This window comes from Accipiter gentilis, chromosome 14 (genome assembly GCF_929443795.1).
Source record: "Accipiter gentilis chromosome 14, bAccGen1.1, whole genome shotgun sequence".
Lineage (NCBI taxonomy): Eukaryota > Metazoa > Chordata > Aves > Accipitriformes > Accipitridae > Astur > Astur gentilis.
Genome location: NC_064893.1, coordinates 16,761,483 through 16,777,956, shown reverse-complemented (window position 1 = coordinate 16,777,956; position 16,474 = coordinate 16,761,483). Strand labels below are relative to the sequence as shown.

The 16,474-nt window shown below is 43.7% G+C and overlaps 1 protein-coding gene across 1 annotated transcript in view; it reads left to right on the top strand.

Moving 5' to 3' along the window:
* The first annotated feature begins 312 nt into the window (after nt 1-312).
* The window catches only part of SAMHD1 (SAM and HD domain containing deoxynucleoside triphosphate triphosphohydrolase 1), a 37,373-nt gene continuing 21,211 nt past the window's right edge, over nt 313-16,474 (top strand). The window contains exons 1-10 of the mRNA XM_049816246.1: nt 313-514; nt 625-691; nt 6,212-6,284; nt 8,330-8,490; nt 10,139-10,254; nt 10,870-10,940; nt 11,997-12,152; nt 14,337-14,437; nt 14,546-14,654; nt 15,256-15,347. Of these exons, the coding sequence (XP_049672203.1) occupies nt 313-514; nt 625-691; nt 6,212-6,284; nt 8,330-8,490; nt 10,139-10,254; nt 10,870-10,940; nt 11,997-12,152; nt 14,337-14,437; nt 14,546-14,654; nt 15,256-15,347 (1,148 nt within the window). The remainder of the gene's footprint in view (nt 515-624; nt 692-6,211; nt 6,285-8,329; nt 8,491-10,138; nt 10,255-10,869; nt 10,941-11,996; nt 12,153-14,336; nt 14,438-14,545; nt 14,655-15,255; nt 15,348-16,474) is intronic.

Genomic DNA, 16,474 nt, shown 5'->3' with positions numbered 1-16,474 from the left:
CACCGGCGGACCCAGCCAGCACCGCGCCCTGAGGCCCGTGTCCGCCCCGGCCGCGCGAGGGGTGAGGCAGGCGCTGAGGGCTGGCGGAGGCCGGCCGGCTCCCGGCCGGGCGGTGCGGCGGGGACGGGCGGCGGCCGCCGGCGGCGGGGGAAGCGCTGCGGGCCCCAGCCTGCGCTGCCGCCGCACGGCGCTTCCCGCCCGCCGGCGCAGGGCGGGGGGCAGCGCTGGCCGCTGACGTCACCGCGGCGCCGGTCCCCCTCTCGCCGAGCGGAGCGGCCGCTGCGCCTGCGCGGCGGTGGCGGCGGCAGCGGCATGGGGAGCCCGGCGGCGGTGGTGGCGGGCTGGGGCGCGGCTCCCGCCAAGCGGGCGCGGCGCGAGGGCTCGCCTGAGGGCCCCCGCGGCCCCACGGCGGAGAGCGACCGCTGCGACCCGCGGCTGTGGGACACGGAGCGGCTCTGCCAGCACCTCTCGTGCTGCGGCGTCGGCGAGCCCAGCCTGCTGCGCCGCTTCCGAGGTAACGGCGGGCCGGGGAGTGGGGGCCGGGGCCGGGCAGCCCCTCGGGTCGGTCGGGCAGCCCCTCGGGTGGGCCGGACCCCGTCGCTGACGCTGTGCTTGCCCCCGCAGAGAGCGGAGTCACCGGGAGCATGCTGCTGGACCTGCCGGCCTGCGCCCTGGAGGTCACTCGCGTCTGGTGAGAGCCGCCCCCGCGGGCCCGGGCGGCGGCAGGGTGGAAGGGCGGTGGAAGGCGGCTCCTTCTCTCGGCCCCGTGAGGCGGCCCGCGCCCGGTCTGGGTGAGCCCCCGGGTCCTCCGGTGCTGGCCGGGCTCTGGGAGGTGTGGCCGGCCCTTGGGGGTTCCCCACCGTCCTCGGGAACGGCTCCTTCTTTAGAACTTTTAGGAGGACCTTTAGCTAGGGGCTTCAGGGCGGTGAGGTCCCTGCAGGGCGCGGGGATCACGGGAGCTGTTGCAGGACGGTCCCTGCCTCGCAGCTCCCGGAGAAAGACGTTTCCTGACCTAACGGGATGGCTTTGTCCCGTTTCTACCTTTAATGCCCGAGAGCTTGGCTGTAAGGACAGTCGGAGCGGGTGTACGTGTCGGGACGGCCTCTGTGTGGCTGGTCTCGGATCCTTCAGAACAGTTTACCACTTCCCCTGCTGATCGCAGCACAGCTGCCACCATACAGCTAGTTGCCCAGGAACCATGAGAAGGAAAAAAATCCATTTAAAAAGCTTTCATGAAAATACCACCAGCAGTACGATAACCTTTTAAGTGCTAATAGGAACACTGGTGTAAACTCGGGGGGTTTTGATGAGAACTTTGTTCTCAGTGTAAAGTTAATGCTACTCTGATTCTAGTAATGACAGTAGTAAAAACTTCTAAAATAATGAGTAGGCTCTGCTTTGCGGAGGCTGGGTTTCACCCATCTCCTTGAGAGAAGTCCCAGGCCTTGAAATTTTAATCTTGCAACAGTTGCTGGGACTCTGCTCTTTGTTGCGCGTGCTACAATAGGGAGGACTGTTAAGGGAAAAGAGATTTTGTTGTGTGTCCTGACAGAATACAGGCCTGTGGACGAGTGGCAGAGTTCAGTGGCCAGTGTGAGCTGTCACAGCGCTTGGCTGTGAGGAGCGGGCATTCTGGCTAAGTCTTACTCCCAGCTCGGTAGCGGTCACCTGTCACAAGCACAGGAAAGCTGAATGCTGTCTTAAAGCATGTAAAGGTTGTTCCCAGCAGTGAGGGAAATGACTGGTCCCCAAAACCTTGTAATTCTTCTGGTGGTGAATAAACTTTCTTGCTCTTCTGAAACAGAAGAGAGTATAAAGGCATCCTGTCATCCTATGTGTCTGAATGGCCCCTGCTGCCCCTTCTCTGCCCCACTGGGTTTGGGTTTGCTCACCTCTCCAGGGATGTGAGCCTGCTTGCTCACCACATACTTCCTGGCACTTTTTAATCTTTAAATGTCTTTTCTTTACTCCTTTCCTAACCTTGTTCATGCTGTTTCCTTCAAATGTCTCTCAAAACGCAACTGTTCCGCTCAAGCTCTTTGCTAATGTTGTGGTTAGGGGACCTAAGGCAGTTTGGAGCGTGGTTATCTGGCAGGTGTACACAAGTGCAGAGCTGTGCTTGTCTGCTGGGGGTTTTGGGTACTTTGGTGTGCAGGTTGGCTCCTTGGCTGAAAACTTGTTAGAGCTAACACCATGCTGAGGATGAAGAGCCTCATCTCTATTATATTGAGACATCCCGGCTGCGCTTGCAACTTGTGAAGGGTGAGTTGAAAGACCAGGCATCTGGGTGTGACCATTGGTAGAGAGAAAGAAGAGCTGGCGTGGCTCAAGATGACAAGGCAGAAGGGTTGTGCTTTGGTGGAAATAAGATGTTGGCAGGAGTCATTAAGGTATTTTTGGTTTTTTGGAAGAAGGGTTTTAACTGCAGCTGTTTGAAGTGTGCAGATAGAAGTGGTGTGGTATCATGAGGAAGGCAGCTAAAGGCTTTATTTGCTTCTGAAGTATAAAGTAATTGTCTAATTGAAATAACAAGCAGACGTATAGTTTCTGTTTAGAGACTACCAGAAGGCTGGTTGCTTTTAGTACCTCGCTGGCTGTCTGAGCATCAAGTGCCCCTATGAATGCTCAGATATGCTGGACATCTGCAGGCTGCTCTGTGGGTCGTCAGAAACTTGTCAGTCAGGCTGTTAGTGCTGAATGTAGGCAGGCAGGATGGGGTGGTGAGGAACTCCCTCCAAGCATGGGGTACAGGCAGTAGAGTCAAACAGCTGTGAAGAGCTTTCAGTCAGTATGGAGAGTAGATGGTGTTGGGTGTATGGAATGACATGCTTGTGGGTTTTCTTCTGTAAGGTGTTTCCTTCGATGAGATCTGACATCTTGTTTCTGTTCAGCTGAAAAATGTTGTGAGTTGGATGAGAAATTGCTAGAGCCTTCTGCTTTTTAAAAACATCTCAACTTTGCACTAAAGAATCATCCCTTTTGCATGCATCTTTCTGCTGCACGCTGTGTCCTACAGTAACTTTCATAATTTCTCTGTGACAGGTCAGTAATGAACGTGTATGTTTAGTTCCCTGCCATCCCTGGACGTTCAGCGGACAGAGCTTGGGATGACAAGGGCCTGGAGACAGTGCTATGGGTTTCCCATGCATTCTCGTGTTCCTGGAAGTGGATGTTTTGTGTGGCATGCTGCATGCTAAATACAAATGATCAGTAGGGCTGTCTGGTTGACCTCTCTGGAACAGTTAAGTTCCTAATGGATGTAGGAAAGGGGTTTTCTCATCCTTGTCACCTGTGGCATGAGGGAGGGTGTGGGGAAAGCAAGGAGGGGCGGAGGGGAGTGCATGGGGAAGTGTCAGTTCTCACCTTTTCAAAGACAGCCAGCAGTATTGGCTGCAGAGCCCTGGAAGACCACAGTACCAGCACATGATTTGTGTGTAATCTCCTGGTTGAGGTGGTTGTACCATGTAGACACCAGGTGAAAAATTCCCTGCTGTTCTTTTTTTATCTGAAGAAGGACAGAGAGCTGTCTGTGGTGCGACGTTCAGGTGATCATTCACACCAGGACTGTATTGATGGCATGCTTTGTCATCTGGAGGCCAAACCCAAAACAAGGGTTAGTGTTCCTGGAGGCAGGGCAAGATGACAAGGGGCACAGGGCAGTGATGTGGTATGTCAGGCGGGGACTTCCCATCCTCCCTGGTTGGACCTATGCCTTTTGCTGCTCTCTCACCCATGTGTAGCACCAGTCTGTCCCCAGGGGTGACTCCAGCACATACAGTGCAGAGAGCTATGTTAGGACTGTTTAATTCACCCCTGCTGCAGGTGAGTTTCTGGAGCAAAGCAGCACATTAGGCTATGCTCTTTGTGGACAATGTTTGCATAGGTAGTTGTATAATAAACTGTACTGTCAGTAGTAGAGAGCTGTCCTTTCTCTGCTCTTCCTCTAGTTGCAGTCATTGCTAATTTCTCAAGATGGTAGGTGCCCACACACCTTCCTCCTTGCGTACCTGGCTATTTTCCAGTTAATTTTCTCCTCACTCCTGAATTTTTGTGGCCTTTAAAAGTATAATCAAGTGCTTCAAATCAACATGCTGTGCCCTGTACTCAGCAGCGCTGTCCCTCACTTAACATTGGGTGCTGCTTTGCACTGCCTCACCTTCTCAAAAATGCCATGAAGTCCTACCTCGTGTACTTTGCATGGCCCAGAGTATCTTTTTGGGCAATTGTTACCTGAGGTCTATTGTGTGGCTATATGGTGGTGCTGCTGTACCTCTTGCAGCATTACAGCTTGTTCAGAAACACACTTGTGATGTTTGATCTCCATTATTAGCGTGCTTTGAAGTGATATCCACTGAAGACCTCAGCTGTAATTAAGAACCTGGGGGTCATCTCTGTACATCAAGTTTGGGTGTTAATTTTTCAAGTCTGCTGAAGCAAAGATGCTCTAGTCCAGGTGTGGTTCTGCATGTTAGCCAAGTGTCTTGAGAGACAACTTCTCCACAGAAGTAAAATAAATGTAGATGGCTGGAAGCAGATTGGTTCTGATTTTGCTGTCCCTGAACTGTTTTTGAAGGTAGTGATGGAGGTGCTTGGTTACCAGCCCAAGCCCTAGTCCTGCCTGAGCTAGCCATACTTGCAGTCAGAAAGGTTACATGTTTCTTAGAAGCAGCAGTTGAATATTCTTGGTCCCATTTTCAGGATAGACCTCAAAGAGCAGTTGGTGGTTGCTTTTCCTGGGAGCGTAAGGATAGATGTGTACAAGCTTCTGGTTTGCTGGCCGCAGAAGGGTTCCTCGGCTCTTCCACCATGCCAAAGTTCATCTTCTCCTTAGCAGAGAGAAGGACGGGCAGATGCGGGTGCTCCTCCTCTTGTCGTCGATGTTAGCCCTGTAAATAGTGTAAATAGCCTCTCTTGCCCTGTAAATAGTGGGCTCTTTCAGGAACTCCCCTGTAAGTATCTGGGGGTTTGTGACTGTTCCTACAGACTGAGCTGCTTTGGATGTGAAGTAACACGCTGGTTGGAGCATCACCACTGGTGCTTTTCATCTTGCTTGCAAGTGGGGGCAACTAAAGACTTGTGACAATCTGTGAGCAGGAGAGGCTGCAGCCCAAGAGCTCCCTCCTAGGGAAAGGGATACTAAGTGGTTAAGACAAAAACTGCTCACCGGCAGCTCAGACATATGCGTTTAATATTTTATGGATTGTGAATTATTAAATTATTTGGATGAGAATATGTAGTGCATCAAGCAGTATCTTTTGCTAATAGTTGACATTTTATAGTATTGTTTTCTGTTAAAGTTTAAATTGAAGGACTGATATAAAACTGATCTCGGGGTGGTTAACTGCTGAAGAGTTTAAAGATAGCAAATCATACTTTCTCATGATAAAGTGTTTGCTGTCACTCTGAGCCTGAAGCCATTTTGCTCAAGGACAAAGCTTGCAGACACAGTTAATAGAAGTGGGTGTAGTAGGGTGTATTATCTCTGCCTCCAGACTTGTCCTGCCTGTGCTCGTAGACTACTGCGGCTACAGCAGAGTACCTGCACTGAAAGTTTACCTGTGTCTTGTGAAGCGGACCTTTCATAATTTATTAAAAATGACAGCAAAATATCTTTATGAAATAGAAGAATCAGTTCTCAATAAAATTAGAGCATCTTTTAAGCTCTGATGGTTCTGCTGTTGGTATTGAAATTAATTTATGTAAAATTCAAGTTAATCTGGTAAAATTAAACTTAATACAGAGTTGACTAACTGAAAGAAATTTTTATAGAAATTGTTTATTGGACTTTGACATTTTAGTTTAAGGAATTTTTCAACCTTAAAAAATGTCAGTTTTTCATGCACTGCATGTTGTCTTTCCCATGAATTTAAAGGACTTATCCCCAAATGTGACTTTCCCTAAAATAAATTTATGAAAAAATTGTGTATTTTCTGGTATTTCTATTTCTTGGTTTTGTGTAAGTGGGAGAAGCACTTACACTGCTTTACAGGCAACTTCTGTAGCTATTTCTTCTCTCCCTTCTATACTTGATTTTGGAAGGATAAATGCTTTCAATGTTTTTCTGAAAAAGCTGCAGAAATATGTATTTCCATAAAAGGGTCAACAAATACAAGAGTAACATGAACTCGCAAAAGTAATTCCATATGTACTGCAAATTGTAAAGGGAAATGCATTGCAAACTTTGCTCTTGATGTCTTTTTTTCCTTTCTAGCCTCCCTGCTGAGAGACTGAAAGTGCTGGCCTGCCTGAACAAACTGAGACAGCAGCATGTGGATGTAATGAAGGTAGCCCCAGCACCGAGTTGGGAGGGCACCACTTCCAGGGCCTCGCTGGTGCTTAGCAGCTGTCTCTCTCCCTGTCTCTCTGCTTCCCCTCCTTTTGGCTTGGTGGTGCCAGCTGGTGCTGTGGTGGTGCCTTTTCTTTGCAGAGCAGCAAACTCTGAGCCCTTCTCGATAGTGGGTGGTCTTTGAAAAACCACATTAACCAGAAAAATTGTTAAAATCATCAGCCATGAGATTTATGTGGGCACCTGGCTGTTGTGAGAGATTGAATGAGCAGATGAGCGGTTTGAAATGTGTTGAGAAGCTTCTACCCTTTCTGCATCTCTTTGTGTAGAGCCTCCTCTTGGGTTTTTTATTAGTTTAGCCCCAGGCCTGGGTTAACAGACTCCTCCTCGCTTCCACTGTTTGCCATGTCCAACAGTTTCTCACAGTGGTGTATGTTGGTTTAACTCGGGCCAGGGCTGCACACATTCCTTAGTAGTCTGCACATCCACTAGAGCCCTGTCAGCTCAGTGACTGAGAGTAGAGAGAACACAGGAAAACCTTATTTGTCTCAATAATGAGGCAAATATGTGCCTCACACCAAGATATGTGTGTGATAAAATGTTTTTGTTGCAAATATTTTGATAAAGAAATTAAAATCTAATTATATAAAAGAATTTGGTTTGATTAAGAAGTAGAAAATTGTGAAGCATAGGTATGGGAGTGTTAAGTTTGAAATGTAGTCATAGGAACTTAGGAACTTTAGAAAATGTACTATGTGTAACTATAAGAATTCAAGTATTGTCTAAAATCAGTTAATCACAGAAACTTTGACAAAGATTTGTTGGTTTGTAGTGTTTTGTTTTAGGAAACTAAGGAAACCACTATGGACACTAGTTTGCTGCTTGGAAACCCCTTACGCTTCCCACCTCGATCTAATTATCGAGGATTCCAATCAGTAGAGTTAAGTGAGATTAACCGATGATTGTTTTAACATAAGAATATTAATAAGATGGTGTGACTGAATGACCAATTATTAGAAAGGTTAAATTTAAGAATAGACATAGTATGCATTTTTATGTAAACTAATATAGATGATGGTGAGAATTGTATTGTGCAGAATCACCTAAGAGAGGTCAAGAAGTGGACAAGTGAGGAAGACTATGGAAGACCACCAGAGGGCTTCTGAAGACCACCAGAGACCTTCACTGCACCTGCGTGAAGAGACATTTATATGTGCTAATGATTTATCGTAAAGTTAATGATTATGTATAACATTTTTCAGAAATTTAGTGAATATGTGTAACAGGTGTGTATTTAACCTGCATAGGTAGACTAGCCAGGTGCACATGATAGGTGGAGCAATCCTCTGTGTGCCCAGCGCTGCAATAAAGGAGTGCCTGCTTCTTAACTTCTCATTGCTGTTAAGGAGTTTTATTCCAGATTTCAGTAACAGTTTTATCTGCTGTTTTGAGGCAAGGATTAAATGTGTGTGTTTATCTTCTCTAGTAAGTCACTATAGTTACTCATATGTCTCTTAAAACATGTGCTTAGGGATGATCAGGGAGTACTTCTTTCATATTTCAATTATCTTGTGTTTTGCCTTTTTTTTTATGAAAAAGGTAAATCAAAATTTCCACTCTGCAAAATTTCACTTTATTTTAAAAAACATAAACAGCGTCAAACCAAACACTTCTTCGTGGGTATCTCAGACATGCATTGCAGTATCCTGCTTTAACTGGAATAGCAGAATAAAGACAGCGGTTTTCTCAAGTGTTAAGTTTTGGAATTACACAGGTGCAGATAACATTTTTAGAGATTTTGACTTTAATTCCCTTGCCCTCTGAAATATGCAGCTTTGTCTTTTTTGATGTCATGCTTAAGTAGTTCTCCCAAGATAAATCTTGGTACAGGGTAGGCAGGATACAGCTTTTTTCAAGAGAAGACAAAACAGTCCCCCTCTCCCACCGAATACCTGACCATTCTAGGTATCCTTTACCTTGGTGCCTGTTTCTTTTCAAAGTCAAATTTTAAATGTTAATTACACTATTGTTTGGCTTTTGTAGGTTTTTAACGATCCAATTCATGGGCACATTGAAATACATCCCCTTCTTGTTCGTATCATCGACACGCCTCAGTTTCAGCGTCTCCGATACATTAAGCAGCTGGGTGGCACTTACTTTGTTTTTCCAGGAGCCTCTCACAACCGCTTTGAACACTCCATAGGGTAAGGTGATGTCGTCTTGCATGCACATCTCTTGCATTTGGATTTCTCCGAGTTTGGTTCCACTAATGTGGAGTGCCAGCCAAGGGGCATCACTGTCTTTTGAGCATTGGTGAAAACTGCTATGGTGGCATTTTTGGTCTCACAAATGTTCCTGGATTTCCTGTGTGATCATGGGCTGTTCCCTTGAACTTCATTTAATAAAGACAGTGCTTTATGTTCTCCCTGGTCAAAATTTGAGTTTTAAAGCAGAAACCTGGGAAGGGTAGCCGGGGCTGCTATAAATGACATGCCAGACAGTTGTAATCCCCTCATTGTCCAGCACAGCTAAAACCCATTTTAACTGTAATGTTTGCATTTGTAGTTGTGTGCTTTATGCAATCGATGGCAGATTTTCAGGCTGTTAGCTGTAATAAAAGTTAAACAGAAACAGATGATGGACAGGAGGATTCCCACAGTGCTGCTAGGTTGTTCATGCTCCACAGAGAACCTGATTAATGACAATTTTAAGCTTGTTTTGAAGGTATATCCCAAGGTGCAGAGAAATTAAACTAGTCAGTGGTTTTTGTTCAGGTGATCTGTCCAGCCTAAAGTTGCTTTTGTTAGTTCTGAAATATTGTGGAGTAAGTCTGGCTTCTGTCCCCACTCGGTGATGCTAACAAGATGCAAATGGCTATTGAAAAAGGGTCAAATCGGTGAGGCAAGCTGGAATTGATTGCATCTGGTGAACCTGAAAAGACAAAAATGTGAGGGATATGAACAAAACTTTCACATTAGGAGTCTGAAAACTCCAGTGGTATCAACAACCTTTTCTTTTAAACAGTCCGATTAATCTATATAGCTAAACTTAGGACATTTGTTCTCAACTTGTATATCATTGTGAAGATTTCTACAGTGTTAACATAGAAGAAATCAGCTTTGTGTGATTGTTGGTCTAGTAAAAAAACAGGAAACAGTAAAATTTGGTCCAATAGAAGATACTACCTCATCATATAAAACCTTGTCTTGCTTTAAGATGTTCTGCAAGGGGGACTATTGAGGCAAGTAGAAAAGGAAGTTGGTGTAGCACTTGTAAACAGTTTATAGAATGTGCTGTATATTTGTTCCTGCAGTTTTCATATCATGAGAACAGAGGCCATTCAGTAAAATGTCAAATCTAAAATTAATGAAAGAAAGAGAAATAATTGTCATAAGCTATTGTTAAAATAGCAATTTCAAAGAACAACAAAATGCTTTGGTGACTGTTGTGGACCTTTGCAGTTGTACTGACTCAGGTCAAAGGATGATATGTAAGCTGTGGTGCTTCAAGATCACACTGTCAGTAAGGCACTGCTGTTTGCTTACACAGTTACTCTGTGGTTATGCATTATGAAATACTGCAGGATGCTGTTGTCTCCATGTTTGGGGCATGGTATCTCATGCTTTGTGCTTTCAAATGTGTTACTGATGACTAAAACTCTACGACAGAAAATAGCTTGTCTGATTCTTTTGCAGGTCAGGGTTTGAGTATTTGTAGTGTGCTCTCTCTCAGACAAGGGGTATGACAATAGAACAAAATAGAATAGGTGAACGGCTCTTTTTCTGTTCAGCCTAAAACACTACTATATTCACTTTTTTTTTTTTTTTTTTAATACCCCAACACCTGCAACAGGGTGGGCTACCTAGCAGGATGTCTGGTTCGTGCACTGAAGGAGAGACAACCAGAACTGGATATAACCCAGCGAGATATCCTCTGTGTAGAAATTGCTGGGCTTTGTCATGATTTGGGTAAGCAACACTTAGGATGGCTCATTGCTTTTTGAAAGGTAACCTGGATGACAAGCTGGCTGTGAGATCAGAATGTGAGAGCTGTTTTGGGCTGCTCAGTGCATGGCTATATTCCGAGATAGGATTTGTCTGTTCCTGTTTGGTTTGGAGTACAACTGTGGAGGCAGCTCCACTTGGTGAATCTGTAGCCACTCTTAGCTAGTTTTTTGTCTAGTTTCCATATGGTGTTTAGAGTTCTGCCCTCAGTGGCTACAGTATCTGCTTTCTTCTGTGATGTCATCAGGTCTCTTAAAACATTTCAGAGTGAAAATTAATAGCCCTTTAAAAAATTGTTACAATTATTTTATAACTATTTATTTTCTTTGGAGGTGGTGCAGAGTAATGTTCTCAGTGTTACTGTAGTACTTGCCTGTGGTGTAGGTAATGGAACTGGCTATGTTAAGCGCAGTAGTACTTAAGGTGTCTTAGGAAAGTGTACTTGCTGTAGCTGAATCTTCCTCATAGATGATATCAAGATCAAGTCAAATACAAGAGAATCCAGATCTTTAGCTTGCTCAAAATATTTTTACTGACAACCATGTCTCAGATTAAACCTGTGTCATCTTTATTTTTAAGGTCATGGGCCATTTTCACACATGTTTGATGGAAGATTTATTCCACTCACTCGTCCAGATTTGAAGTGGAAGGTAGGCTTTTCACTATTAAAGTTAAAATAGAAAACTGAAATTTTTAAAGGCAGAATAATTTAATCTTTAAAGACTGCCAGTGCTTGTGAGAATGTAGTGATGATCTCACCTTTTCTTGTTGCATCATTTTGATGGCATAATTAGAAACCAGAATGTTGTCTTCTAATCTTGTAATGATTTCGTAGTTGTTCTCTTTAACTGTTTGGGCGATGTCAGCCCCTCAGTATGGCCGTGAGCAGATGCAGCCTTACTAGCAAAGTAGAACGAGGTGTGGGGAGAAGTAAGGGCAGATATTTGTTACCAGCATCTCTTCCCTAAAAGTGCAAATGCTCTTGAACTCGGGTGTACTTTCATGAAATGGGTTTGTGTATGCACGTCCTCTTCCTGCAGACGTCATGCTGGGTGACACAGAGGAGAAATGAAATGTCTCAGTCTTGTCAGTTCCTGTAGTGTGACTCTGAAGAGGCAGACTTCGTTAGGACTGCACCGATCATATTGAGCCAGCGTTGTGCCTCAAAATGTGTATTGTGAGCTTTCTTCAGAATATATTTTACAGATGCAAAATACCAACTGGGAGATTCCTTTCCAGTTTAAGATTTTAGTTCAAGGCCAGGATATTTAATACAGTGATTCAAACTTTCAGAAACTTTGAACAGAGTTTCAAGGGTTGTTTGCTGTGAATGAAATGTAATGCAGTCCTTTCAGGCCTCTCTCTGCTTGTAATTATTAAGGAAAATCACCCCAGTGAACTTGTTAATCTCCTGCCCAGCAGAATTGGTTATTTTGTCTTTTAGCATTGTAACTGTCCTGCTGCTGTTTGTTAAGATGCAAAATTAACAGCTCTCTGCTGAAGAGTGTGTTTCTGGAATCTGTAGACTGTGTGATTTCATGTTTGATTAGATACAAAATGAACAGAAAATCACTCAAGTGGTGCACTTTGACACCACCGTGCCCAGGTGCCCTGCCGCAGTGCTGCTGGGTTAGGAGAAAGCTGTGACACTGCAGGAAAGATGCTTAAACTTTGTAATGCAACATTTGGGTGGGGTTTTTTCACAGCATGAAACTGCTTCTGTTGAAATGTTTGAGCACCTGATCGCTTCCAATAAACTAGAAGAAGTCATGAAGTCCTATGGTCTTGTCCTGGAAGAGGATATGAACTTCATTAAGGAACAAATAGGAGGGCCTATAGATGAAACTGCTTGTGAGAAATCGGTGAGTGAGTGTACTGCTCCTGTGGTTATCCCAATATATGTCTTTACTGGTAGATAATGAGTAGATAATTTTTGCTTCTGCCATGTTTTATTATTTATTTTTAGCCCCATGAAATTCTGAGAATCCTGGCACAAGAGATGCTAGAGAAGTGTAGTGCTTACTTCTGACAGTGCTGGCAGGAGGTGGTAGCTTCACTCTGTTATGTCCTTATGTCTTCCTGAGAAGTTCTTACCTCAAAGTCTTCAGATTAGAGGAAAGCTTAAGAATGTTATCTGTATTTAGTGAACCTAATTCACTGTAACTAGATTGGTAGAACTGAATTTTTAATGGAAACCTTAAATGACCAGGTTAGGATAACAGCCTGTTTACTGGATGCCTGAAGGTGGTGGTGGTGGGAGGTCGTGTTTTCAGCTGGCCATGTGAAGAAAATGTGGAGATAGTTTGCGGTAACAAGCTGATAACAGATAACAAAGCTGAGAACTGGCACAGATGAGTCAACAAGCAATACAAAGCGTGGCCCAAGTGCCAGAGTCGCATCAGCTTTGATGACAGTAGCAAAGTGCTTGGATTTATTGCAGTGACAAACATAGAGACTTGAAGAAAAGTGTTGCCTCAAGAGGCAAGGAAGAAGAGGTCATGATTATTAATTCTTGCAATTCTATAAAAGAATCAAGTCCTCTCTCCTCACTTTACAGCTCTTGTCATCTCTTCAAGGACACCCATTCAGTTGCTACCAGAATTAAGAATGCGTTAGTGGGAGATTTGTCATGACAATCTGGTCCTAATCAGAATTTGTATGTTGTCCCGAACAAATCAACCACAAATGTTAGCACTTACCCATTATGTTCTGCTGTAGTAGTGTGTAGTTCTGCCATGTTTACTCCAGCACTCTAATGATAAACATAGGGAGCTTAGCATAATAAAATTCAGTCTGAGGCCTTGTAGGAAGGGGATATTAATTTACAAAGTCTGCAAGTTGATTTTTTCCCCACTCACCCTCATTTGCACACAAATCTCGCTGCCTGCCACTTCCATTAATCTTGTGCCAGGTTCTTACCCAATGTCTGTTTTCCCTTGTTTGGATTCTATGCCTGTTTTTCAGCAGGATAATAGGAAAAGGAGTGTCATACATGATACGTTGCAAACTTCTTGCCACCCTCCTGGTGTTAGGCTGCAGGATCTTCCACTGGCAGGCATTTGTACTGTGGTGGTCTTACTGGAGTACCAGCTCCTCTGCTGATGAGGTCTCTGTGCTGTGATGCTATCACATTGCAGGCCTTCCGGTCCTGACACAAACAATGGGTTGTTTATGCTTTGAACATAAATGGTCTCCTGAACATTGTCCCAGTAGCCAAGCTCTGTGATCAGCACAGGATGTTTTTATCTATGATGTGCTCTCTTCCTGCTGCTTGCACACATTTCTGTTCTTATTCATATCAATTTTAAAATTTCTGTAATGCAGATAACATGAAAGCCATTTACCTGTTTGTGTACAATGTTTTCCACCTTCAGAATTTCAAGACCACTTTATGGCATTTTTTGTTTAGCTGAAGAATCACTAAATTTTCAATAAAATTATGTTTATGTGGAACTTGTATCTTCTTATTTTGGTGTTGATTTCCTGTTTGCCTCATGGCTGAATTATCACTTGCTGGTTAGGATTTTAAGTAGCTGGCTGTTTAAACATTTATGTTTAAACATTTTTTGTTTAAAACATCTAAATAATTGTTTTAAAACTGTGTTCTATAAAGCTGTATAGTTGGTTGCAGAAGACTGCAAGACAGTGACGTGTTTGTGGGTTTAACTAATTCCCTGAGGATTAAATTATTCCAACCTTTTCCCCTCTTCATTGCTATGCATCCTTTTTTTTTTTTTTTTTTCAGCATTTCAAAGCTGCAGGCTTTGCTTTAGTAGAATGGGAAATGAAATACTTGTGTACATGGTTCTTATTCTTCCTGATATTCTGGGAAGTCAGCTGCTTAAGCCTTAGTTCTGGATTTCTAATGCCCAACAGCTTCTGAAGGCTCTTGCATTGTCTTTGTGTTCTTTGCTGCCTCAGTGTTGGATGTTTATTGGAGGGAAAATCAAAGTCTATTCCCACTGTCTTTTAAAAAATTGTTCTGATGTTGTTTGCACACTTTCATTTCTTATTGTTTCTGATTTTTTTTTTTCCCCTGTTGTTAGTGGCCCTACCGTGGTCGGCAAAAGGAGAAAAGTTTCCTATATGAGATAGTAGCTAACAAAAGAAATGGCATTGATGTTGACAAATGGGATTATTTTGCAAGGTACAAATCTTACATTTTTTGTTTTTATTAAAGATTCCTACTGAAACAATGCTACTGTGTGTACAAGTATGATCTCATTGTTAAACACTCTCTGTGGAATATTTTTAGGGATTGCCATCACCTAGGAATCCAGAATAATTTTGATTATAAGCGATTACTTAAATTCACTCGGGTCTGTGAAGTAAAAAACCAGAAACATCTCTGTACCCGTGACAAGGTAAGCAGTGCATGTGAACTGAGGGAACACTCAGCAGCAAAATGAGTGTGAGATACAGCAGCACACTGAGAACATATGGGGCATGGCAAAGCCTGCCTCAGGCAGCATGGTACAGCTGCACTCTAGATTGCAGGGGTGTGCTGGGGTTGCCTGCTGGACACTTTTTTATCCCAAGAGAGGAAGAAGTAGTTGCTGCTCTGAAAGGTGTTCTCAGAAGCAACTGGTTTAAGGAAGGGAGGGACAGAGCAAGCCTCTGTTTGAAAGGGCTTGTGGTGGGTCCCTCCAGGGGAGACTACAAAACCATCAGCTGTGCATGGTCGTGCTCCAAGTCTTCTGAGGAAGAGGTGAATGTGGCTTTGGTGAGGGGCTGCTAAAGGAGCAAGAGGTCCCCTTCTCTGCCTAGGCTGCCTGGGGTCACTGTCAGGTCTCTGCTCTCCCATGGCGGCCTGAGTCTGTTTCAAAATTTGTAAATTGTGAAAGATAACCATTCTGCTCTATGCTGCAAATGAAAGGAGACAGCTCATTTGTTTCCTTAATTGTTTTAGATTTCCAAATAAGTCAATGTCAAAAGTAAAAGATGACTGGGGTTTTTTTGATTCAGGAGGTTGGAAATTTGTATGATATGTTCCACACACGGAATTGCCTGCACCGGCGAGCATACCAGCATAAGATTGGCAACATCATTGAAATAATGCAAGTATTATACTTTGCTTTTTTGCATTCTGTTTATTTTTAAATTCTTGAAACTGTATCTCTGTTTGGAATATTCAGATAATCAATAAGATGTGACATAGAATAAAAGCCACTGGGCTATATAACCCAATTCTTGTGGCAAGGCTCAGTGCTTAGAGTATCACAGAGGCTGTGATTAACAAAAAAAAATCAACAACATCCTTCCATGTGAAATTCAGTTAGAGGAAAATTACTAAAGCCCTGAAGAAGCAAAGGACCAGGGTGTGCTTATGCTGTTTAACCACTGACAGCTGAAGTCAAGTCTTTATCTATAAGTTAGAGACCACTTTGCTCAAACTGGCTGGTTAATAGAGCAAGGCTACTAACAGAACAAAGTAATGAGCAAGCTTACTGTAGCTCAGCTGAGGCCTGACTTTGTGTTTATGTAATGTCACAGCAGGAATTGTTCAGGATGAACTCAGCTGGCTACCTGCATTTGTACTTCTCTTGTTGATGCCTATAGAAGTTTCCCTGTAGCATTATTCTTTTTACTTTTCTTGAAGAGCAGAAATACTAGTATCCCCAAGTATTTTTTTTTCATTAGGATCTTGGCTGCTGAGTAACCACCTGCTGAGTTTGGAAAAAAGGAATGCAGAAGATTACATGGCACAAGAGTGATTTGTGACTGCTTTCACTTCATAAACTTAAGCTCCTGGTTTAGTGATCCTTTAAAAGTCAGACTGAAGATGCTAAGATTTGACAGTACCTACATGCGAGGAGTAAAACAGCCAAGAAATTTAGTTCTTGGCTTACCATAATTATAGCAGCCTATCCAAATAAGCGTATGAGCTGGAAATGACAACGAGGTACAGGGAACTCTGGAAAAACTTAATCTTTAAAACATCAGTTTTTCCCACCTGAAAATACTACATCCATGATGCTTTCCCTCTACAATGCTTTGTATTCTCTCAGTTAACTCCTGGAGCAACGAGTCCGTAAAAGAGTATGGTCGTCTGTGAGGCAGTGTCATTGCAGCTGAGTGACAATGTCACTGTCTTGCAGGGTTCTCCAATTGTCTAAGCAATGTTAAACTCATAGTCTGAAGCAGAACAAAGTGAACTTGCTCATTCATGGAAAGAAGGTTAAGG